We start from the raw sequence: 26,641 nt of genomic DNA, 5'->3' as shown, positions 1-26,641 counted from the left end.
CCCTCCGCGGGACTAGAACTGGTGCAGCTGTGACATCTATGGCAACACCGCCTGCACGAAGTCCAGCTCCCTAGACCACTCGGCCAGCTAGGCTATATAAAAATATAGCTTTCGCTGGCCGGGCCATTCCTCCTCGTAGGATTAATCTAGGGCTGTAACTTAGTACACGATGTATGGTGGTTAATATATCTTCCCTGTATCAATTTGATCCGATGGAGCAGTGTAGCAAATAGAGTCGTCACACTCTGAGACGTTGTATAATATTGATTTGTTGTGACATGCATCATTAATGTGATCCTCTATCCTACATATTAACATCTAAATGAACTGTCCCGAACCACCATACATCATGTACTAAGTTACAGCCCTAGATTAATCCTACGAGGAGGAATGACCCGGCCAGCGAAAGCTATATTTTTATATAGCCTAGCTGGCCGAGTGCAGCTGGACTTAGTGCAGGCGGTGTTGCTATAGATGTCACAGCAGTACGAGTTCGAGTCCCGCGGAGGGAACGACCAAAAATTTGCTTCGCAAATTTGACAGTTCTAACATCATTGGGAATTTTTCAGACCTTTCTATACGTTTATATATCTTCCCTGTATCAATTTGATCCGATGGAGCAGTGTAGCAAATAGAGTCGTCACATTCTGAGACGTTGTATATATATATATATATATATATATATAAAAACGTCTTAATATGTTTAACATCACCAGAAGATTGTTGTGACGATCATAGAACATAATAAAAACTGGTGAAAATGTAAGAGAAAAAGAGTATCTCGGGAAAGCTTTTGGATGACGAAATTGCTAACAACTTCTCCAGATGGAATTAACGAGAAAAAATAATTCATTTTTAGGTCTTGGATCTAAGGCTGGTACAGCACTACTTGCTATATATCAATACGCCATACTATATTTGGACTTTTTATATTTTTTTAAATTGTTTTCCACAATTAATTGTAACTTTGATAAAAAGATCCTCTTTGTTATTTTCATTCAGGCTCCTCATCAGTTGCTTATGTGAGCCTTTGATAAAGGTACAATAACCACAGCGTACGCGATTCAGCTTCTGAATCTGTTTTTATCTTGAACTTTTTTATGCTCGTTAAGTTTTGTGAGTTTTATGCTCATATAGTTTTATGCTGAGGAAGGATATCTGTTATCCGAAATATTCAATTTAAATTTTACCATCTTCTGGTGATGTTAAACATATTTAGACGTTTATTTTATTTATTGTTATGTTTCGCATCGTTTTTAACGATCCATCACCCCGTAAGAGTGATTGTTGACTATTACTTAGACGATTATATATATATATATATACGAACGTCTTAATCCTACGAGGAGGAATGACCCGGCCAGCGAAAGCTATATTTTATATAGCCTAGCTGGCCGAGTGGTCTAGGGCGCTTGATTTAGTGCAGCCATAGATGTCACAGCGGTACGAGTTCGAGTCCAGCGGAGGGAACGACCAAATATTTGCTTCGCAAATTTGACAGTTCTAACATCGTTGGGAATTTTTCAGACCTTTCTATATATATATATATATATATATATATATACCGCTGGCAACACCGCCTGCACAAAGTCGAGCGCCCTAGACCACTCGGCCACCTAGGCTATAAAATATAGCTGAGACGTTTTATATATATATATATATATATATAGTGTGGTTATTTGTCTTTTAATTTCCATATGACATTACATGTTTAAGCCCAAAACAATATTTTCTGACTAGCGATTTCAACACTCTGGCCAAATAACAACAACAACAACAACAGCAACAACAGAAAAAAAAACACCAAACAAAAAAAAAAACCAAAAAAAAAACCAAAACAAAACAAAATTGAGAGTTACATTCTCCTTGCTACAATGTTAATACTAATATAAAAGCCGGCGCTATTAACAGAAAAGGACATAAATCCAATACATTTCGTGTATAGTGACCAATAATGTTTAAACACTGATAGTTATGACACAACTGTTGCATAACAATATCTATCTTCATCATTTTGATATTGTTTTGTAAAAATATACCCGTTTTCCTTTAGAAGCCTTGTAAATCAAAATTTATACATCACAACATAGTTCTTATATACTGTACTAAAGCTGCCTTGGGTATTATTGTATTGAAGTATATTTTGAATACAGCAGTATATTTTCATAATAGCGTAGAATATGTTTCCATATTGCATTGAGTGCAATAAAGCTTCAAAATCATGACGTCATTTACGGCACAAACATACTTTGAATGAGTTTCTAACTTTTCCTTTACAATAAAGGGGTGATTGCATACATATTAGGAAATATTATTCATCGTTTATTATAGAGAGTAATCAAGGGAACCAAGGTTATAGCGGTAATCAAAAGAATGTAATCCAGGGACAAAGACCAGACATGGAAAACAGACATACACAACAAAGAACATAAAGTAACTAAAATCATACATACAAAGTAACAAAAGTAGATGAGCAACTCGGACTCCACTAAAAACTGGGAGAATGGACCAGGTGCACCGGTAGGGTAAACGTCCTCTGCTTTTCTAGAAACACCCGCCGAGTTGCTCATAAAAAGTCAAGTCCGGGGTAGACAAACGAGGAAAGGAAAACTATGACCCGTTGAATAAATCAGTTTTTATGGTGTTGATGGATACACCATAACGATCCACGAGTTCATGATGACGACCATAAAACTTCTGTAGTGATGACTTCAATCTTGTAGCAACATAACCCTGTTCCAGACGCCTATTTGCTAGAGTTCTAGCGCGATACAAAACGTCTGGGTAGTTTCGGCAAGCTCTGGCATAACGTATGAGTTGTGATATGAATACTCCATACGCAGGAGCCGAAGTGATGTTGCCACAGATGAAAGGTAAGTTTACAATTCTGAATGAAAAGTCATCACGTTTGTCGTAAAGTTTGGTCAATAGTTTTCCTTTACCATCGATTTCTAAGTGTAGGTCAAGATATGAGGCTGACTTCACAGTGTCTGTAGTATCCTTTACTTCAAGTTCTTGTGGGTAGATGCGATGTATCAAATCCCCGATTGTTTAAAGATAACACGTCATCTATATAGCGGAAACTGAGATTGAAGGATCTAGCTAAACAATATTCTTTCTTTCTGATCAGATAGTACATGGGTTAATTAACGCCCTGTGCACCACCACTCATCAACCAAAATATAATTTTCAGGCTTCTTTACACCTCCCATTTACGAATCTGTTTGTCGCTAAAAAATCAGCTGAAGCATTTTTTTGTATTTTTTGGCTACTTTTTTATACCTAGTTGAGGCAAAAATCAATTTTTTGAAAGTTATTTGATTCTGCAAACTTCTTCTTTCTACAAATTGAAGTGAACTGATATGTATATATTATCATGTAGCCCAATGTCTCAGCTGTACATTGAAGCCAAGAGAATTGCAGTAACACTTAGGGTTTTGCGGTAAAAAATATATATATATATATATATACCCCTACACCACCACTTAAATCAAGATATTTTTTAATGTCAAAACCCCTAGAGTAGTAATGCTTCAATCAAAAATTTTGATATGTTCTGTTCAGTATTATCATATTTGATAGTTATGGGTTCTTTTTGTGAATTTTGCCGAATTTGTATTCAGAATTTATCAAAAAGTTAAAAAAAAAATTGGGATTTTCAATTATTCGGTTAAAAGTCACATAAATTCGACTCTACAAGTAATTACTCTACTAAAACCTCTTAAATATGGTTTCATTCGACAGACAATTTAATTTACTACATAAATAAACCACTGAGATTTTCCTTTTGTGATGACAAGTACTATAAAATCGGAAAAAAGGAATTTTCAAAATTTCAGAATTTCTTCTATATCACCCAATATTGTTTTTTTGTTCAGAATACCATGGTTTAAGCTTTAGTGTGATACGGCACATTATTATAGTGTCTTAGCTTCAAAATGAGCTCAAGTAATAAATATTTGAACTTTTTCTTTGCCAAGTTAGGTAGAAAATAACCAACCCTACCCATGTTATAAATGATTGAAAATGAACTAAAATGTAAATTTTTGGTATATAAACGGTGTAAAATAGACATGCTGGGTACTCTTGTTTTTTTGTATCGATGTATTCAAAATAACTTTTCATTTCAGGCGTGTTTTTTTCAGTATCAATGTGATAAAAATGAGTTTTTCATAAAAAGAGAAATTTTCGGAATTTCATATTTTCTTCAATTTCACATATAATTGGCTATTTCTTTTCAAATAACGACCTTAAAACAAGCTTTTTTCAAATACATCTATATATTGTCTTAGCTTTCTGCTTTCTAACGAGCCGAAATAATAAATTTTTACAACTTTTCCAAGTCCAAATAGCTGAAAAATTGTCACCCCTACCCATGATAAAAAAATGCCTCAACATGAATTTAAATGTTAATTTTTGGCATATGAACGATGTAAAATAGACATGTTGGGTACTATTGTTTTAATTATCTGAAATTCTGAAAATTCCCATTTTTTCCGATTTTATAGTAATTGTCACCAAAAAGGAATATCTAAGCGCCTGAATTGATCAGATATGATGGGTTCATCATTATTTTAATTATGAATGCCTAAAATATGGGTTTTTCAATGTCAGTATGCTGTGAATGAGAATTCTGTTTGATACTGAGACCAACTTGTAGGAGTGGGGGCGATGTGTTTAACATTTCTTGAAAATTAGTTTTTTTGTGGTTCATTTATGTATAACATTAAATTATCTATTGAATGATACCAAATTTGAAACGTTTTAATTGAATGATAAGTTGTAGAGTTGAATTTATGTGACTTTTGACAGGAACATCGAAAATCTTTTCTTGATTAATTCTGACTACGAAATTTACTAAATTTCATCAACAGAACCCCAGAAGTATAATATGTGATAATGATAAACAGAAAATACCAAATAAGCCATTTTTTACTGAAGCATTAATACTCTAGGGGTTTTGACATTGAAACATATGTCAATTTAGGCGATTTTTCGGCGGGGTAGGGGTATTTTTTTATTTTACCGCAAAACCCTAAGCGTTACTGCAACTTTCTTGGTACCATTGTAAAAATGCGACACTGGGCTAAACAATAATACCTCAATGTGTTTAGTTTGTTTACACATGCTATCCCAGTGAGGCTTAGACGCACAAACAATTGTGTAATAAAATCTTGGCTTTTTGACCCAGTGGAGTACAAATATAGGCTTATACTGAAAAGGAATCAGAGAATATTCTTTGGTGACAAACTATTCATTGATGGGAAGTATGAAGGTATCTAAAAATCACCATGAAGTTGATGAGTGGGGGTGCACGGTGGACCCTCCCAGCCCACGGACTTAATCTCAATTCTCAAAACTTAATAACTTTGTTATTTTACATCCAATTTAGGTTCTGTAAAATGTTACATTAGGATATAATAATACATATTTTGTAAGTGAATTTACAAAACTTTCACTTCAAAAAATAAATTTGAAATGATATTTGCATGTAAACCTCATTGTCATATAAAACTATTTTTAAAATTTTATGCTCATATAGTCTAATTACTGAATATTTATTTAAAAATTCGATGGACAAAGAGTATTATTGGCAGTGCAGGGAACCAAAATAATTTTTCAATTATATTTAAATATGAATGATGATTTAAAGTTGATGCCCCGTGGTACTCAATGAATATTTTGTCAACCAAAACCAAATCACAGGTAAGTGATGACATCAAGAAGAACTCTCCTGTATGTTAATTTCTAAGAAGCTCGAAACATGATATTTTAATGTTCAATGTAACACATAGACAAGTTTTGTGAATCATTGTGTCCGACACACCTTATTTATTATTCCTTGTTCAAATCATTGTCTACGATGCAAAATATATCTGGTCAGCGAAAATATGAAGTAATATTTCTACAGGATAGTATTGAGGGATAGCATCACAGTTAACATGAATTTGTAGGGTTGATCTAATGCACCTTCATCGAATGCGTATGATTCAGGGATTAATTTTTCACAGGATAGCTTCACTACAGGGTACTAATGAGGGATTGCTTCACACGTATTCTGCATTTACTTCCAAACTAGTTTTTAAGTATAATTCTAATAGCAAATATATCCATGCACTGCGGATGAAATAAACCTGAACGTGGGTATAAATGAAAGTGTAATAACATCATCATAATTATAGATAGGTATTAATCAACCGATGCACATACTTCTGAATATCGATGTGAAATTGAGTTTTAGTTATTTTTTCAATTATCCTAGTACAAAGGTGAAATGTCAAACGAACAAAGTGCATAACGAAATCAAATCAAACAAAGATTTCAATGAATTTGCCGAGATGCCCTTCTCTAAGATATTTTTTTATCATACTTTATTATTTTTCTCATGACTTATGTCAAGGTTTATCGGGGTCATATCAATATCATATCATCAAAAAATCCTGTGTTCGTAAAGATGATAAAAAAGAATTCAATTTGGACATATATTGTAAACACGACTTTCTCTCATCTTAGCATTTTAGTTAAAAGGTTAGACCCTCATGAAAATTAGAATGCTCACACTCTAACAATTGGCTTGATTTAGCATTTTTGAAGAATTTTGATTGAAATATATGTGTAGGAGCCACCAACACGATAGTTATATGAAAAAAATAGCATTTTAGTTTTTGATTTTAGACCCTCAAGGAAATTAAATGTAAGCGCACATTACATTACATTACATTTTGCAAGAATATAACATTTTTTCAAGAATTTTGACTCAAGTTAGCGTGTCGCAGGCACCACATGACAGCTATATCAACAAATGTAATATTTTGGTCTTTGATTTTAAACCCTCACTGAAATTGAAAGAGTCCACACATACATTTTGCAAGGATATGACATTTTAAAAAATTTTGACTTAAATTAATGTGTCGCAACTAACCACATCAAAGTCGTATGGAAACATTAATTGCGTAAGTCATGAATTTTAGACCCTTTTGGATTTTAAAATTGCTCGCACTCATACATCGTGAAAAATAATGTAAATGTTAAGAATTTTGATTGAAGTATATGTTATATGATACTTATATTTACAAATTTTGTATTATATACAGTAATTATTTGACTGTTAGGGAATTTAAAAGTGCTCACACTAATACATTTTTCAAGAATAAATCATTTGTAAAGAATTTTGACTCGAACTAATGTGTCGCAGCCGCCTGCATAATAGGTTTATTGTAAAAATGAGCATTTAAGTCAATAGTTTTAGACCATTTTGAAATCCAAAACTGCTGGCATTCATACATTTGGCAGAATTAGCATTTGTAACTCAATACAGGTGTCAACGTCACTAATATGAAACTAATATTTATAATTTCTGCATTTCTACATATAAGACCATATAGATAAATTGCAAGTGCTCACATTCATATTCGTTGTTAAAATGGGATTTGGAAGATGTTTGACCGAAATGTTTAGGTAACAACCACCCATTAAATGATAAAATTGTCAATTTTAACATTTAACAGAATGATTTTTTATCTTCATGTTAGTTGAAAGTAGCTTTCACTGTTTTACACTTAGAACAGATACATAGACCTTTAATTGTATAATTGAATAATTTAATGTAATAACAGGACTTTGAAAGAATGTAAACAATGATAATGTTTGAACGATGAGTGACCGGGTCGTGATCGACGAAAATTGGAACATGAACAACGATTGAGTGATTGTTGGATGGTGATCACGGCGAGCTTTATATAATTCGAAATTCAATGTAAATTTTGAAATCAAGATTTTTTATCCTAATCGGATTGAATAATTGATATTAGTCACACAGTTTCCATTATTAATCGCGGACTTCCTGTTCTGAATTACATCACATAGAATGAAAAGATTCAGTTTCAGAAACTGTCCAGAAGTATGACAATTTAGAACAGTTTTCAGTATTTTCTTTGTCATGGCCAAGTGCAGTTTCTGTCAAGGATTAGCGCAAAATGTGACCCAGGATCTGTCAGGATATCTGTTCTAACTGCTGACGTAGAACACGTTTCCTTACAGATTCGTACGGAAATAAGGAAAAGGATCGCAACTGTATTGTAAACATGATGTTTTATTATCTAATCCCTAAAAGACGGAGGTCGTATTGATTACCTTTTGTATGTATTACACGTTGTGGCATGAATTACACACGTGCTTTTTAAGATAATATTACAGGTTTACAGATCTAGTTTAACTTGTATCTACTTATATTACTAATGACAAAAATCGATTTCTTTGAGCCGCAACTCCTCTGAAACCATACAAGGTCGAATATATTTGTGATATTAAGGATATGGAGTGTAATGTACTTTCTGCATTTGTCTTAGAAACACTCTTTTTTTACTTAAAACGCGATTTGTTTGGGAAAACAACCCAATGCGGAGACTGTCATTGGTCCGTGTGTTATAATACACTTTCGTGCATGTTCAATCGACGTACTGCCATGTGTTACACGAGTATTTTAGATTAAGCAGACGACATCCACCATTTTTCTGGGATGCAAACTTGTCCAGACATGGATAGACACAGAACGTGCCGAAATAAACCCACTCCTTTTTTTCTGCGCCCATCTGAACCCCTCCCTTTTTCTATGTAGAAATTGGCATGACTGGTAAACCCCCAACTTTGTTTTAACTAATTTAATTATTATGCACCTTTGAACTGGATGGAGCAGAATTTTCAGAAAATCCCCACCCCTTACCAACCCCCTCCCAAAATACCCAAAGAATGACTGCGTTATTAATCACAAACAATCGGGAAATGACAGTGCCACACATTTAGAATAAAAAAAGAAAAAAAATAATTCGCTTACATGCGTAATAAAATACATATTTTTGCACGCTGGGCCCCCCCCCCCCCCAAATAAAGAGAAAAAATCTGAGTCGAAAAGAAAACCAAGTGCCCCTTAAAGATTAATGATCAACTCCTCTTAAATGAGAACATACGTTTAATTCATTGATATATTAAACACAAGTACCCAAAACGTCTTTCTTGCATCGATTATACGCTTAAAATTAACATTTTGGTCCAAGTTGAGGTATTCTTTTCAAGGGTAGGGATGGCAATTTTTCACCTAATTTGTCTTAGAAAAGTTCAAATATTTATTTCTCGGGCTCATTAGAAAGCTAAGACACTATATAATTGTGTTTGAGTAGAGAAAAGCTTGTTTGAAGCACAAAAGACAATTATTGGTGAAATTGGAGAAAATATTAAATTCTGAAAATTCCTTTTTTTATGAAAAACTAATTATTGTTACATTGAAAATGAAAAAAAAAAAAAAACATGGCGCCTGAAATGAGAGTGAAGGTATGTTAGATACATCTCTATTTAAACAAAAGAACCCAACATGTCTATTGTACACCCATTATTTGCCGGAAAATAACATTTAAATTCATGTTGAGGAATTGTTTGATAGGTAAGGGTGACATTTTCCCATCTAAAATGGCATGAAAATGTTCAAATATTAATTGCATAAGCTACATTTGAAGCTTAGCCATTTTTTATTTGCTGTATAAAAGCTTGTTTAAACTACGGAATTCTAAAAAAAAAAAAAAAAGAAAATAACGGGTGTTATGTAAGAAATTCATAAAATCTGAAATTTCCCATTTTTCCGATTTTATAGTAATTGTTACCCTAAAAGGAAAAACTAAGCGCCTGAATTGGTCAGATATGTTTTATACATCTTTATCTTAATAATGAATGCTTAAAATATGAGTTCTACAGTCTTGGTATGATGTAAATGAGAATTTGTTAGATACTGTGACCAGTTTTCCAGGGGTAGGGGTAATATTTTCACCATTTTTTGAAAAAAAAATTCTGAAATTATCAAAAAAAAAAAAAAACCACAAAAAAAACCAAAAGAACAAAAATACAAAAAAACCGTGATGTTTCAATTGTGGTAATACTTAACAGAAAATACCAAATAAACCGTTTTTTACCGACATATGAATATTCTAGGGGTAGGGGTACATTTTATTCATGTTACCCAAAACCTAACGTGTTACTGATACATTTTTGGTACCATTGTACCGCGGAGACGTTGTGCAAAATTGTGATATATACATATGTAAGTTTACTTCGTTTTGAAAAAGTTCGCAGAATCAAAATAATCGAAAAATTGATTTTTGCCACAACGAGGTATAAAAAAGTAGCCGAAAATACAAAAATGCTTCAGTGAATGTTTTGGCGACAAAAATATTCTTAAATGGGTGGTATATGTTGATGATTTGGGGATTGGGGTGCACAGGGGGGTTACCTCAGATCACGTACTACTTAAAAAAAAAACGAAATGTTGATATATTTATTGCTCAAGTCTTTAAGTTTATGTTAATATTTGAGGAAAAATAAACTTTAGTTGATGTAAAGCTTTAGCAGGAATGTTCATATATATATATATATATATATATATATATATATATATATATATATATATATGTATGTATACAACGTCTCCTATATATATATAGGGTCTGAAAAATTCCCAACGATGTTGGAACTGTCAAATGTGCGATGCAAATTTTTGGTCGTTCCCTCCGCTGTGACATCTATGGCAACACCACCTGCACTAAGTCCAGAGCCCTAGACCACTCGGCCAGCTAGGCTAGACAAGTAGGATTCTGAAACAGGGTTATGTTGCTACAGGATTGAAGTCATCACTACAAAAGTTATATCGTCGTCATCATGAACTCGTGGATCGTTATGGTGTATTCATCTGCGCCATGAAAACTGATTGGTTCAACGTGTCATAGTTTTCCTTCCCTCTTTCGTCTATGCTGGACTTGATTTTTTATGAGCAACTTGGTGGGTGTTTCTAGAAAAGATGTGGACGCTTATCCTACCGATGTGCATGCTCCTTGTTCACATTTTTTAGTGGAGTCGGAGTTGCTCATTTGTTTTTGTTACTTTGTATGTATTATTTAATTACTTTATGTTCTATGTTCTTTGTTGTGTATGTCTGATTTCCATGTCTGGTACATGTCCCTGGATGACATTCTGACATTATCACTATAACCTTGATTACTATTACAAACTACCGATCCATTTTGCCCAAAGCAAATATCCATTTTGACATCAAATAAAACTGAATTTTGATCATTTTAATTCGTAATACAACAAAAAGTCAGTAAAAATGACAATGTCACAGAAACCAACACCATTCACGAATATAATAAGTACAGGGCAAATTGGCATCGGCCGTATATGCATTGTAATGAACTATGGAGATATTACTATGATGTTAAGTAATTACTTAGCAAATACAAAAATACCAATCATATACATATTGTATATTCCGGTATGCTGTATAAATGCTCAAGGATTAATCTCTCATCATCCCAAATAACTTGTACACAAGAAGTATTTAAAACCGAAAGATATCAAAATATAAAGCCAAATTAAGCACCAACAACGTTACTTAGTGCAATACAATGACTGAGGAATAAGTGTTAATTGGTTTTAATGATCAGGATACTGTAAATTAGCGGTAAATAACCTGTTATAGATCGGGTCCGACGAAATTGACTACCGGGCATGTGAACATAGTCAATGATTTGTTGTTAACTGATTGTGGCATTTGAACAAAAAATAACAATTATATAAAATATTCAGGGAAAAAATTGAAATAAAAGAAAGAAACATATTTCATCCTCTATGACAGGAAACAACATACAAGATCTTATAAACCTGTTTTTACTCGTTATATTATCTGAAAAGGTACATGTATAATGCATACCACAATGCGTAATTCATACAAACGGTAGTGAATACGACCTCCGTCTTTGAGGTATTAGGTAATAATAAATCGTGTATACAATACATTTGCGATCACTTCCAACCTCTTTTATATTCTGTCAGGAAAACTGTGTTTTACGACAGCAGTTAGAAAATAAATAGTGACAGATTCTGACAGAAACTGTCATGGTTCATGACAAGAAAAATACTAAAAGCTGTTCTTATTTATCATACCCTGGACAGTTTCTGAAACTGAATTTTTCTCTTCTGTATGACGTAATTGAAAACAGGAAAATATTTTGATTTCAAAATTATATTGAACTTTTAAATTATATAGAGCTCGCCGTGATCATCATCCCACAATCACAATCGTTTTTCATGTTCCAACTTTCGTCAATCACGGCCCACTCACTCATCGTTCAAAAACTATCATAGTTTTCATTCTATCAAAGTCCAGTAATTAAATTTAGTTACTTTAATTTCCAAAATTAAAGGTCTATGTTTCTGGTCTCAGTTTAAAAACGGTAATCGATAACTTTCAGATGTTTAGTAATTCTCACAAAATTCAAGATTGAACAAATTACTTTTTAAGTGAAAGCAAGTTTTAACTTAAGAGTCAATAATCATTATATAAAATGTTAAAATGAATAACTTTAGCATTAAATCAATGACTTATTCCTGGATATTTCGGTCAAAATTCTTCAAAATCCCATTTTTAGTAAAAGATATGAATGTGAGGACTTTTAATTTACCTATATGGTAGAGAATATAGAAATTAAAAATATTAGTTTCATATTACTGTCTGTGACACCTGTTATTTAGGTACCAATTTAAAACATTATGCCAAATATATGAGTGCGAGCAATTTTATTTTTCGAGAACCTTTTTGAAATTAGAATGCGTGCCCTCATACATTTTGCATGAATATGACATTTTTGAAAATTTTGACTGGAATTAACGTGTCAGTCATCCACATGATAGTTTATTGGAAAACAAATAGCCTTTTAGTCAATAATTTTAGAACCTTTTTTAAAAATTAAAAGTATGAACTCATACATTTTGCAAGAATATGACATTTTAAAAGAATTTTGACTCAAATTAAAGTGTCGCAGACACCCACATGATAGTTGCTCGGAATAAATTAAATTAATTGTTTAAGTTATTAATCTTAGACCCTTTTGGATTTTTAAGTTGCTCGCACTCACACATCTTGCAAAAATATGTAAATTTAATGAATTCTGATTGAAATATATTTGTCCTATGATACTTATATTTACAATTTTTGCATTGTATACAATAGCTTTTGATTGGTATTAAATTTAAAAGTGCTCACACTAATACATTTGGCAAGAATATAACACTGTTAAGAACTTTTTCTCAAATTAATGTGTCTGAGCCACCTACATGATAGTTATATATAGCATTTTAGTCAATAGTTTTATACCATTTTGAAAAACAAAAAAACAAAACAAAACAAAACAAAAACAAAACAAAAAACAAAAAAACAAAATTGCTCGCACTAATACATTTGGCATAATGTTTTAAATTTGTACCTAAATAACACGTGTCACAGTCAGTGATATGAAACTAATATTTTAATTTCTATATTTCCTACGTATAAGACCATACTGGTAAATTAAAAGTTCATATTTGTTGCTAAAATGGGATTTTGAAGAAGTTTGACCGAAATATCCTGGTATAAGTCACTCACTTTATGCTAAAGTTATTAATTTTATGATTTTATAAAATGAATATTGACACTTATGTAATTTAAAAGTAGCTTTCACTGAAAAAGTATTTTATTCAATCTTGAACTTTGTGAGAATTACCAAACATCTGAAAGTTATCGGTTATCGTTTTTAAACTTAGACCAGAAACATAGACCTTTAAGTTTTGAAATTAGGTAACTTAATTTAATTACAGGACTTTGATAAAATGAAGACAGTGATAGATGTTGAAGGATGAGTGAATGGGACTTGAAAAACGATCACGTGATTGTGGGACGATGACCACGGCGAACTCTATATAATTTACGAATTCAGTAAAATTTTGAAATCAAGATTTTTTTCTCGTTTGATTTGCTTATTTGCATTACATGTCAATTATCAATTGCGTACTTCCTGTTCGTATTTACGTCATACAAAAGAGAAAGATTAAGTGTCAGAAACTGTCCTGAGGTGTGACAAATAAGAACAACTTTTAGTGTTTTTTTTTCACGACCTGGACAGTTTCTGATAGGATTTGTTAGCGAAGAGGGAAAAATATGTCCTGACTCAGGACAGCCTCCGTCAGATTCTGTCAGAATCTGTCAGGATTTATGTTCTAATTATTGTCTTAGAACAGTTTTCCTGGCGTAATTTAAGAAAGGTTACTAGTGATCGCAACTCTATTGAAAACACGATTTCTTATTATCAAATCCCTAAAAGACGATGGTCGTGTTGACTAATTTTTGCATGTATTACACCTTGTGGCATGCATTATACATGTGCCTGTTATAAATATACTACCTACGAGCAAAACAGGTTTACAATATAATTTTATGTTGTATGTCGTTGATAATTAAACCTGTATATATTGCAATTTTTGTTATTAAAAACTACTTGGTCAAATTCAACAGATAGTTGACAAAATGTCGTCGAAGGCATTCACAAGCCCCCGGTAGACAGTTTTGTCAGACCCGAACTGTAAGAGGTTATTTACCAATATTTGCAGCATCACGAGTATCAAAATACTTAAAACAATCATGTGTCATTGACTGTATTGCTCTGAGTAGAAAATAGACGGGGCTAGATTTAGCTTTATATTTTGATATTGTTCTTGTGTAAAAAAATATTTATCATTTAGGAATTATATATCATTAGGTTCTAATGCTGTTGATGAGAGATTATTCCATTAAAAATTTGTATAGCAATATGTTTTTTGGCAATATTTAAAGATTGGTGTTTTTGTATTTGACAAGATCATGTAATTACTTAGTATTCTTTTAATATCTCCATTGTTCATTACAACGCATAAACGCCCGACACCATTTGTTCTTTAAATACTTTTATGGGTGAACGTTGTCCGTTTCATATTCATTTCACTGATTTTTGTTGTATTATGAATTAAACTGATCAAAACCCATAGTTCTATTCTATTAAAAAATCGATTGAAAGTTTGTATGAAAGGAGTACTGTGAACAGTCTAAGTTTTGCTATGGACAGATGTTTACAACAAATAGAACTAGTGAAATTTATTTTAAACATAATACATTGCTAATTATATTATAATCGCGAAATATTTATCACCGCGAATATGTTCACTTGACAGAATCAGCAAAATTAGATAGCGCGAAAACTAATATGTTTACAATCATCTGCTGATTGGAAAGACGTTGGTATTTTATTATAATTTACCAATTATTGCCATTCAATACATCAATTTACCAGTTAGAATAATACACCAACAACTATCTAGTTTAAAACTTGAAAGATGTTGGCCATAAATTCTCTGCATTTTAAAGTGTATTGAAAGATAACAAATGATATTAAAAATATATAGTCCAAGGATAGCAACTAGATAGCTTAAACAGAAACATAAAAAAATCAAAACAAGAAGTATAAAGAAAGAATACACGAGCAACCCAGAACCCCATCCAATTAATGATATTTCTTGTACAGTAACCAACTTTTTATAGTTATTTATAAAAGAAATAAACTGTTAAGAAATGGATATGGTAAAACACATGACATTAACATTCTATTTGTATACATACTTATAAAGCCAAGCTATCAAATATAAAGAAAAAAAAAACTATTTTTGTCCTCTTTTTTTATCTTTAAATTTCAGAGAAAAAAAATTGACTGCAGCATTTGTTGAGACGATTGGTACTCCTTATCACATGACGTTAGATAACTGCAAAAACTGAAGATACATGTGGCATCTTTGCTAAAGAAATATATTTTGATAATCTTTTCCTTATTATATAGATACATGAGACATATTATTATGTTCTTATCTATAAGCATAATCTGCATTTTTTTCATGTATTACGTTAGATTTCAATTGTTTTTTTTACTTCCTGTAAAGAAAACAATTGACGAGAGCTGTAAGTTTATCCATCCCGGGCATTGATGTCGCGCCTGTGTGTTTGTTTGTTTTTGTTTGTATTTAAGTTTATATGGTCAATGTCTTTGTCTGCATTGTCAGTGTCTACATTATGTTTTTCGATCGTCTCTATATCCTGTTTCTAAGTTTTGGTCGTCGTTTTTTTTTAATTCTTATATCTCTAAATTATCCTGTTTTTCGCCCATATTAAAAAAAATAGATATTCATAAAGTTCTTTATTCATAAATCAATATGGCACAGAAAAAAAGAAAGGACAACAAGAAATAAAAGAGTAACCAATATTTCATTCACTCTGATTACATATCTTTATTTGTAGGTTGTGATGAGTAATGTTACAAAGTCATTCTAGTTTTCTTTTTCAAGAAATCTTTTCATTTTTGTTACTAACATTTGATCGGTATAATACAAAGCATTATTTCGTAAGTGTTCATTTTCAAATTTTAATTTATTATACAGAATACGATATTCGGTGAGCAACTCTTTCGCTTCAATTTCATCATTGTCTAGTTTGTATTCTTGTTTGTTTTGACAAAACAATTTATCAGAGAAAACGTAAATAAAATTTTCGACAACATGTTTTTCTAATCTGCATTTGCATTCACAGTTCAAAATGTTCCAGATCCCACAAAACTGACAGCATATCGTTTCAATTACAATGAGAAAATACCAAAACCATCCCCATGGTCGACGACAGCTGGATTTGCATGTTGTTTTACAACGTTCACAATTGATATTTTTGTGAATGGATCTTTCTTTTCTTTTTTCTTGCATTTGCGTTTTTGGAGTAATTTCGTTGTTGGTGTTTCGTTCACGTCTCAAATGTATTTGAGTTTTAATGTAGTTGAATCTATTGCATACGGTCTTTTCTTGCTGTTCGATTTCGTATATTTTTCCCAAAGAATCTAGTACCTTTCTAGTTACTTCGACCGATATATTCTGAGTTGTCATAGTTTCTTGAAGGAGGTTTTGTAAAACTTCCTTTCGCTCTTTCCATAAAATCAAGGATTCCTTCAATGAGTTCAGATTGGCATTGTTAAAGATAAAATGTAAGTGATCAAAGAATGGAACTGCAGCCTGTCGTAACACTGCAAGAGCGTTACTAGAACCACCATCATGGAATGTCACAAGCGGTACAAGGAAACTCACGTCCTTTCCTAAAGCGGAAGTTACAAACGTAAACAAATGTCTTTGATCTTCTGTTAATCTGCATGTAGATCGTATAACTAAACAAGCGAGACTTATGTTTTTAATAGTACCGGAATCAAGCATTTTTTGCAGGTTTGACAGAATATTTGTATTTTTCTGTTCCTTGCGATATTCAAATCCAGGCACAACTGCAACATTCAAAACATATTTAAATTTTGAATCTGTAGGTGGTGTTATACGAAACACAGTGACCCTTCCAGTCCATTTACTGTTCTGCAATTCAACAAAAAATAGTTTTCATGTGTATTAAAATTCTGTCAGATTACACGACAAAGACGTTTTTAATGTAATATTTTTATTTCAATTTATAAGTCTTCTAGTTCTTGGACACGCAATTGTTCTGTTTTGACGATTGTTTTAATGATATGCATTAATGTGCAGTAGGCCTATCAATCTAATTATGGTTCTGCTTCCATACATTGTAACTGTTCGAAATGTTGCTATTATCCCATACCGTATCACGATTAGAAAACAAGAATACTCATATACTAACTTTAATAAACGATTTCCGAAAATTACCTTGAAATCTTTCTCTGTAATGCAGTAACGAAATTCATCTGCATGGGCAACTAAGAATATGTAGTTAATCATTGCATCAACTAACTTTTTCTTTCCGCATCCTCTTTCCCCGAAAATCAACACAGTTCTTTCTTCTGCTCTTGAGGGCAAACAATCTATGTAAAATTATAATATATCAAGTAAGGAAATCAATTACATCTTTGTTATTCAAATGATGTTTGCTTCATATATGTTACGCTTTAATTTTGTACTTTGCATTGTTCCTTCTAGCTATGCCTCTGTTATCATAAGTATCCACTGGGGTCTAGGGTCCTGTAAACGTTCTGAATTTCGGTGGACAGAACACTGCGAAAAAGATACCCACGAATTTAATTTGATCACAATATACAGCTAAACATTATTTTTGAATTAGCGTTCACTTAATAGAATCCGAGAAAAAAAGCAACCGCGAAAAATAATATGTTTATAGTAATCAAAACCACTTCCTACAACAGTGCTTCAATTCTGAGGGTAATTGAGGATGATATCTTATCTAGTATGCATTTAGTATCAACAGAATTGTGAAAAAGTCTAATGAGTTTAGCATTCCTGCTTACTGTTTGGACTTGAAACGATATTAAACTAATTGAATCTGATTTCACGACTTGCAATTTAATTATTTATATTATCTGTTATTCAAACTACTTTCTGTTATTATTTGTTACCCATACAAACGTAGATTTTTCTGTTTTGTTATATGTTTTCTCATTTTTTGAATTAATCAATCTCAATCTATGAATATTTATTTCCAAAACTTAAAAATTATGAAAACGATAAAAACAAAAAAGATGAAGATATCTTGTCAAAATATACTGACGTTGCAATTATTGGATCACATCTGTCTTAAATCTGTCGTATAATGCTTGTCTCCAATTCAAAACCCAATCACCTCCGTTTGTTTGCGTTTCTACGTTGGTGATCTTATTTTGTTTTATGAATAGGTAGATCAAGAATGGACGTGTTTATCAACGCTAACCTGTGGTAATTGTTTTTTTAATGTATAAACAGAATAATTATATATTGTAATAGTGGGTGTAAGATCGATTGCAAAAATAAATAAATAAATAAATAAATAAATAAATAAATAAAAACAAAATTAAAAAATAAAATAAAATACAATAAATAATAAACAATTGTGAGACCATTTAACCTATGAATGACAATCACGAAGTAGCTTATTCCTAAATGAAATCATAATAATGGCATAATTTATATTCCAATTTGATTCCTTTATTGTTTAAGGATGAATATTTACAAATTAGTCACATTTTGTACTGATTGTTTTGTAAACCTCTTGCATCAGTAAGCAATTTATCTTTTCTAAGAACAGTTTTCGTTTTTCTTTATACATTAATCTTTGGTCTTTAAATAAATTTCGTCGTTTTGCAAACGTAATTCTTTGTTTACAACATTTTGATCTTTGATTTTTAACTTTTCGCTCTTCTTCTGTCTTCTTTTGTACATGTAAGATTCCCCCCTTCTCGGTATGCCTTTAACCCTAATCACCAATTCACAATCATTTGTTTTTGTCGTTTGAATGTTACTTTCTGTAGCTGGAATAAAATAATTTCCACCTCCTTGACAATACACATAAAAGACAGTAAGTGTAGCTATAAACAATAATAATGATAATAATAAAAATAAAATATTGGAACAATTGAATATATTGAGAGATCGGATATAATTTAAAAGAAAACAATGGGGACAATGTAAGTAGGATGTTAAAGAAACCCCAAAATAAACAAGAAATTGAGTTATGCTTAATCAATTTGATCCGTATTTCAAATCATTGCGCAATCGTGAAAATTATATAAAAAAATCATCGTTACTTTAAACTTAAAAACCTTAAATGTGCCAATGGCACAACTAAAACTAAGACCTTCGTCCAGGTAATAAACTGTTTTTATGATCTAAGCCTACAGCTTTTTTGCACCGAGAAAAGCTATAAGCTGGTCCAAATACAAACTTTACAGTCCTCCGTTTACTCGCGTCAAATTGGACTTTCTATCCCATCAACATTCTCCACAAGATTATCATGTTTCAAATCTATCTTACAAACGTTAAAAAAAAAGATTCCAGGCACACGAGTATCTCAGTTGAGTTGTCGAAATATCAATGGTCGGTATAACAAATGCGGTAATAATTTTCTTTGAAAACAGACAACAAGTGAAGTAGAACTAAAAATTTAAATAACTAATTGAAGTTTTGATCGCAAGTAAGTCACATATGTTCCAGTCATAAACACTTAAAGACAAACCTAACTATTGTTATACGCATTATATGGCGCGAACTATTATATCGTCCTCAATTTGTGACGTCGCTTTTTGTGCGAAATTCGAGATTTATCCCCCTTTCAACGTAAACGCAATATAAACGTCGAGATTCGAGGGCCGCTATGAAAAATCTTCCTTATATGCCAGGCGTCCGTCCGTGTGTCCGTCTGTCCTACGCAAACTCACGACTACAATTTAACAACGGATTCCGAGGAAACTTATACAAAGTGTTACGAGTACTTAGACTTTGAAAAAATATGATTATCATCACTATACGATAGTTTTAAGGGGAGTTATGCCAATTTAATTATTAAACATTTTAGCGAGGGTCGGGTGGGTAATATAGAAAAATGTTCTTTTTCAGTGTACTAATTTTCCTAATCCCGACAAGTTGTTCAAGTGAGGAATATAAATAATAGTCCCTTAGTATAGCAAATAAAACATAATTTGCCAGTTCATTTACTGAGGTAAAAAAAACTTTCACGCTAACTATCTAATCCAGGCACGGATTCAGACGGGCGGATCCGACGAATTCACCTCTCCTGAAGTCTGAAGATATATCTTTTGCATGAAATCATAATTTATTTTACAAATTCTATCTGCACAAGTGTTCTTCGCTTTGCTCAGCCTTTAAATTTTATTTATTCTAGATCTCATGCTTATGATTTTATCATCATTTCGGTTCATTTTATCATCCGTTTCTTGTTCATCGCCTGGATATGATGGAATACTGCTGCTCTCAATCAAGCATTATTTTAAATGTGATACAAAGTACGCCACAAGAAGACACAACCTTGTACAAGTAAAAATAGTAGGACTCTCTTACATGTAAATATACTTCACCGGCGGCAGTCGCGCAATATTTTCTTCTTTTTGTTCAATAAAAATAAAAATATTACTACTAATTGTTGAAATGATCCACGTACATTTGTAAATGTTGCACTTCAGATTCCGATAAGTTATTCGCTATTTAAGTATAAATAAGCATTGTGGTAACTTATATGAATACGAATAATAATATGTTAACACGATCATGCAACCAGAAAAGTTTTATGTGTATATCAATTTTTGCCCAATATTCTTTCCCCTCCAGTCGTAATTCCTTTATCTTTCGTTTTTTTAACAGTCAGGTTGTTCTATTGTCATTTTAATGTTATATATCTTCTTCCTGTTTCGAAGCTTGTAAAGACGCCTCGTCCCTACGATGACGTAACGTCATCCAACATAACATTTGGAATAGGAAACCTCCAGCAACCAGACAACATTATGCAGAAATGGTACACAAATGTGATTAACTTTCTTATATTTTATCGGTGACCTCAACTTTATAAAGGGTTTATACCACCATTTAATGAATACCTTTTCATACCTCAAGTTTATACAAATATTAATGTGAGAAGTATTTCAGATTTCTGTGAATACGGTTTAAAAGTTGTTTTTTTTTCTTTTGGCTGGCAAATTAAAAAATTCTTTTTAGACGGATAAAATTCATTGTATTTTGTTTTTAATGTTTTATGAATGAAGTAGGGACAATTGTTAATCTACTAGTGTATGTCATAAGTCATTCGTAAAAACACTGACAAATCAGAGACGTCTGAATTGATTTAGGAAAATGACAAAAACGCCCGATTTTACAGATTTGTGAACTGCTATATCTTCATTAAAAGCACGGTGACCTATATTTGTAGAAGCTTATTTCCATGCCTTTATACTTGAGAATATTTCATTGAAATTTCATGAACTTCCTAGCGTCAGAACTGGTTAGTTCAATTTCCATATGGCGTAATATGTTTATGCTGAAAACAATATTTCCCGACTGGCGATTTCAACCCTCTGGCTAAATATTTGTCGAGCAACATTAAACCTCTGAAAAATCTCAATACATAACACTTAAAATGGGTGTTTTTTGTTGCTGATTTCAGAGTAATATTCTCCTTGCTACAACTTTAATAATAAAACAAAAGCCAGAGCTGTTAACAGAAAAGAAGGTAAGTTAAATAAATGTTGTGTACGGTGACCTAAAATGTTAAAACACTGATAATTATGACACAACTGTTGCAAAGAAATTTCTACAGTCATCATTTTGATATTGTTTTGTCAAAATATATACGTTTTCCTTTAGAAGCCATTTAAATCAAAATTTATGCATCAAAACATAGTTCTTATAAATTGTACCTAAGCTACCTTGGGTATTATTGTATTGCAGTATATTTTGACAACAGCAGCATATTTTCATCCTTACAATAAAAGGGTGATTGCATAAATATTTGGAGCTACGTTACATCGCGATTAGGTAGGTTAAAAATAAGTTAAATTAAGTTTGTTATTCTGAAAAATAATATATAATTAATGAAAGTGCTTATTTCTTGTGAAGTAAATAGTCATACTGGAAAATAGTAAACAAATCTTATAATTACGCAAAATTAAATACACCAAACGCTTTAAAAAAAAAAAAAAAAAAAAAAAAAAAAAAAAAACGAAAAGAAAAGAAGTAAAAAAAAAATAAATAAAAATAAAATAAACATCTAACTTTGCCTGCCAAATCACTCAAAAAATGATAGATTTTTTTTCATTCTTTGTATTCTTAGTATTCTGCAAATCAATTAACATGAAATCAAACAATGAAACAAAGGTAAACATACCGATTTTAGGGATAATTACGTCAGCACCAGGAACTTGCTTCTTTTCTGTATTGAAGTGATGTATTAAATGATTTTCTTTATCTCTTGACGTAAACGTCAAGAAAACGGCTCCTTTTGAGTAAAGTGTCTTCACTGCAGTTTCGCAAATCTTTCTTTCACTCCCAGTCTCCTGATCCTCTTCAAAAATTCTAATTTCGTATAAGGTGTCGCCTTTTAGCCCACCAATCCTTGCTTCTGGTTCGTCGGTGTAAATATCAACCAATTGATCCATTTCCATTTTCCTGCGGTATTGTATCTTATTCTTTTTATGTGCTCCCGCCCATTTTATTAACAATTCACTTGAAGATGGGTAAATCTTAATGTCATTTTCATTATTCATCAAGACAACTTCATCGGTTTTCGTTGTATCCTTTGTCTCTATGTTGTCAGTATGTTTGTCTAAACAAGAAAACAATTTGTTTAACGACTCGCTTCTTTCATTTGAAATGTCAATTCGGTCTTTTTTTGTTTCATCGAATGTTGAGTTATTAAAATAGAGGCAGTCATCATAATTGCATGGAAAATCAGCTTTTGTTAAGACATTCAATGCCGATGGACTACCACCGGAATAAAAGGTGAATACAGGTGTAAAAACGCTATCCGGTCTTTTAGCGAAACCTGACTGAATTTCTTGTAAAATCGAGCGCTCGTATGTATCGTCTCTCGATGTAGACCTCATGACCAAGCACAACATATTTACACGATGCTGTAATGTTTCAATAAACGCTTGTAGACTTTTTATAGTATGTTCGTTGTCTTTCGGTTTGAACGACTGTGTATAAGCGATGTTTAAAGTCCATGGATATCTTGAGTTTTCGGGGGGTTCTAGTTCATAGCATACGATATTTGATGAAGTTGGTTTCTTCTGAAAAAAAAAAGACTTGCCATTACCAAGTTTTCTGAATTATTTTTTTATTCAAAGAGTAATTAGGGGAACCAAGATTTATCAGAAATAAAAAAAAAATGTAATCCAAGGACAAAGACCTGACATGGAAAACAGACAAGATCATAAATAACATGACACTATGACTCCACTATGAACTGTGAGCATGTACCAGTTGTACCGGTAGGGTAAGCGTTAAAACCAGTAATTGCTATTTATTATCACAGCTATACCACTTTAAACATTTCTAAATTGCGGTTCATATCATCTGTGTTTTCTGTTTAGCATGTTTCTTATACTAGCTCGCGAAGAATTACTGGTGTTGACTGTTTCCACATAAACATTACAGCGTTTGTCATTATTAACTTTAATACTAACTGCTGCAGGATTTCAAAAATATTCAGCAGTATCTAGGGTGTCAATTTCGGATTAGGAAAAAGAGGTTAATAATCAATGTCAGTATTATATATCTAAAGTAGTGAATGCTAGTTCCTAAAAATGATTTGCAAACAACGAAATCAAAGATCTAAAATCTTAAGTGTTGTTGACGCTTCGTTGGTCATTAATTGCAAGTTACTGGAGGATTTGCCCGTCAAATACTTTCTTAAATAATTACAGTCAACAACAGTTTAAAAGAGTAATCAAGGGAACCAAGGTTATAGCGGTAATCAAAAGAATGTAATCCAGGGACAAAGACCAGACATGGAATACAGACATTCACAACAAAGAACATAAAGTAACTAAAATCATACATACAAAGTAACAGAAGTAAACTCGGACTCCACTAAAAACTGGGAGCATGGACCAGGTGCACCGGTAGGATAAGCGTCCTCTGCTTTTCTAGAAACACCCGCCGAGTTGCTCATAAAAAGTTGCGTCCGGGGTAGACAAACGAGGACAAGAAAACTATGACCCGTTGAATAAATCAAACAACTCGATGAAACAATGGACCTAAATACACAATATTAAGCTTCAAATATTTCATTACAAAGTGAGAATAATAAAAATTGTAGATATATTGTCATGCAAATACCTCATAAAATCATTTCAAAAAATGAAACAAAACGAAAATAACCACATACCGGATTGTTTTCCTTAGTTATGCAAATTCTTATATTATCAGCAAAATGCACTCCAAGGAAATGGTTAGCTATCGTATTGACTAATGTCGTTTTCCCCGTATCTTTTCCGCCAAGTAAAATCACTGTCCTTACAATCTGATTCCTGGTTGGCTCATCTTTAAGATAAATTGGCCTCATTATATGCTTCTGTAATACTTTGTCAGTATGCGCCGATTAAGTTAACATAAACATCTTAACATACTCATTGCATTGGCAAATGAATATAAACATCTGTTGTATGCTTAAACATGTTTATTCTGTTATTGTTCTACCAGTGAAATATGGTCACTAATGTAATATTTATTTTTATGACGTTAAAAACGTGAAATTGTATTAAAATTGCGGGCGATGCCCAGTTAAGATTATTGTACTTGAAACAATTTTATTCTATATGGTTTTCATTCTAACATGGACAATTACAATACAAAGATAAGTGCACTGACTTGAAAAAAGTCTATATACGTAGATGAACATATTTTATTAGACCTTAGGAAATGCTCTACACACCTTTGCGTAGTCAGCTTCAAACTAATACCAATAATGTCAAGTCGGAGCATTGTTATTGTCTCCAGATATACTCCAAAACGTAATTAGTCTCTGAGTGAAATGTTATTTACCATTTCATTATTTATAAGTATAGTTGCTGTTGGGCTAACTTTAATTCATATATTTGACGGGTTTTTTTTGTTAATTAAGGGTATTCTAGTTTTGCTTCTTATTTACCTTATTATTTTTTACTTTATTTGGTAATTATCATATCGGTCTGTATGGTTCTTATCAATTTAACTTACTGAAAATAAACCTTCTATATTCAATTGGAGTATCGTCTTCCGTTGACGAGGTAGGTTCTAAATGGAAAAGACCAGGATCATTTCTATCTTTAGTTGCGTTCCTTAGCAAAGACAAGATAGCTGGTTTTTCAGTCGACTTTCTGACCTTAAAACATAAGTGTTCTTTTCCATCATCATCTTCTCTGAAAACGCTGATGTCATAGTCGGTATCATCATGGAGATTGTCAATTGTGATTTTATTTTCTCGTACTTCGACAGGTTCTGGAGTCTTACCATGTGAAACATCTATTGGTTTACACCTCACAATATAATTATTTTTCTCGACGACTTGTCGAGGAAATTCTAGTGAAATTGAGTGCGATTTGACCGTCCAATTTATATCTGACTCCTCCATTCCAAATTCTGAAAATTCCTATTGATATATGTCAAACATTACATTACGGTATTACTAAATCTAATTAAAATTTCACTTTATTTTTTTTTAATCAATTCTCGTAGCTAGTGGGTACGAAAGGGGTAATATATTGAGCAAAAATTGGAAGAAAATTGAGAATTTCCACCAATATAAATTTTTAACCCCCTGCACAATAACCAAATCCCACTTTTTTGCCTTGTAATAGTAATAATTAATTGACTTTTCATCATGATAGGATAATCAAGTTTCATTTACTTAATTTCTCGTGATATATGCGCTCATAGTATTTTCATACAATGCCTGATACGACTGAAATTTGCATTCACGGAGTATGTGAAGTAACCCGTTTTAGTCACACGTGTTACGGACTAAGTATGTGATACCGATGAACAAAAATGTGATTGTTAATATATAAACCAAATAATTGCAATTCAGCAGTTACTTACTAAAGTTGCAATTGTATCATCATTAAAAATTTCGTTCTAAGTTCAAGCAACATGAACAAAAAAAATGAAAAAAAGCAAAAATAACCCCCCCAAAAAAAAAGAACCCTCGCCCCCCATCCCCCCTAAAAAAAACAAAAAAAAAGGCAATTTTAAAATAATCAATATAGAGTTGAAAACAAAACTTTATGACTAGGCGATTGAATGAATATACATGACGGAAAAATCATGAATGGATTTGAATGCACTAAAAAAATACACTTACTTGATTTTGAACTACTAGTGTTCATTCCTAACTGAGTCTCACATATGATCAACTCACATCCCTATCATTTAAGATTTCTATTTTAGATATAGCAGTCAACTGAGATGTTTTCATTCTTGTATTATTAAGTGTAATATGGGAGGAGCT

General features: G+C 32.1%; 1 protein-coding gene across 2 annotated transcripts; it reads right to left on the bottom strand.

Moving 5' to 3' along the window:
• Positions 1–16,077: 16,077 nt before the first annotated feature.
• On the bottom strand, positions 16,078–26,580 carry LOC148613850 (uncharacterized). Of its 2 annotated transcripts, none has more exons than XM_088587489.1 (6): positions 26,495–26,580; positions 25,372–25,783; positions 24,542–24,696; positions 22,538–23,441; positions 17,584–17,738; positions 16,078–17,277 (listed from the first exon to the last, which is right to left on the bottom strand). In XM_088587489.1, the coding sequence occupies exons 2-6, from the start codon at positions 25,763–25,765 to the stop codon at positions 16,204–16,206; spliced, it is 2,682 nt and encodes an 893-aa protein (XP_088443615.1). In that variant the 5' UTR covers positions 25,766–25,783; positions 26,495–26,580; the 3' UTR covers positions 16,078–16,203. The 2 variants fall into 2 exon arrangements, with proteins under 2 accessions (XP_088443615.1, XP_088443614.1); XM_088587488.1 differs by having other exon boundaries at positions 25,372–25,773.
• Positions 26,581–26,641: the final 61 nt, after the last annotated feature.

This window comes from Perna viridis, chromosome 6 (assembly GCF_037379345.1).
Source record: "Perna viridis isolate PV_CMFRI_1.1 ecotype Kerala chromosome 6, ASM3737934v1, whole genome shotgun sequence".
NCBI classification, from domain to species: Eukaryota; Metazoa; Mollusca; class Bivalvia; order Mytilida; family Mytilidae; genus Perna; species Perna viridis.
The sequence above is the reverse complement of the archived record's forward strand: the minus strand, read 5'-3'. Positions and strand labels throughout refer to the sequence as shown.

Coding starts and splice junctions, on each gene's coding strand:
- LOC148613850 (XM_088587488.1), bottom strand. CDS start 26,519: ATGAACACTAGTAGTTCAAAATCAA. Junction 24,697..25,371: donor ATATAGAAGGTTTATTTTCA/GTAAGTTAAATT, acceptor TTTATCTTAAAG/ATGAGCCAACCAGGAATCAG. Junction 17,278..17,583: donor TTACAGAGAAAGATTTCAAG/GTAATTTTCGGA, acceptor GTTGAATTGCAG/AACAGTAAATGGACTGGAAG.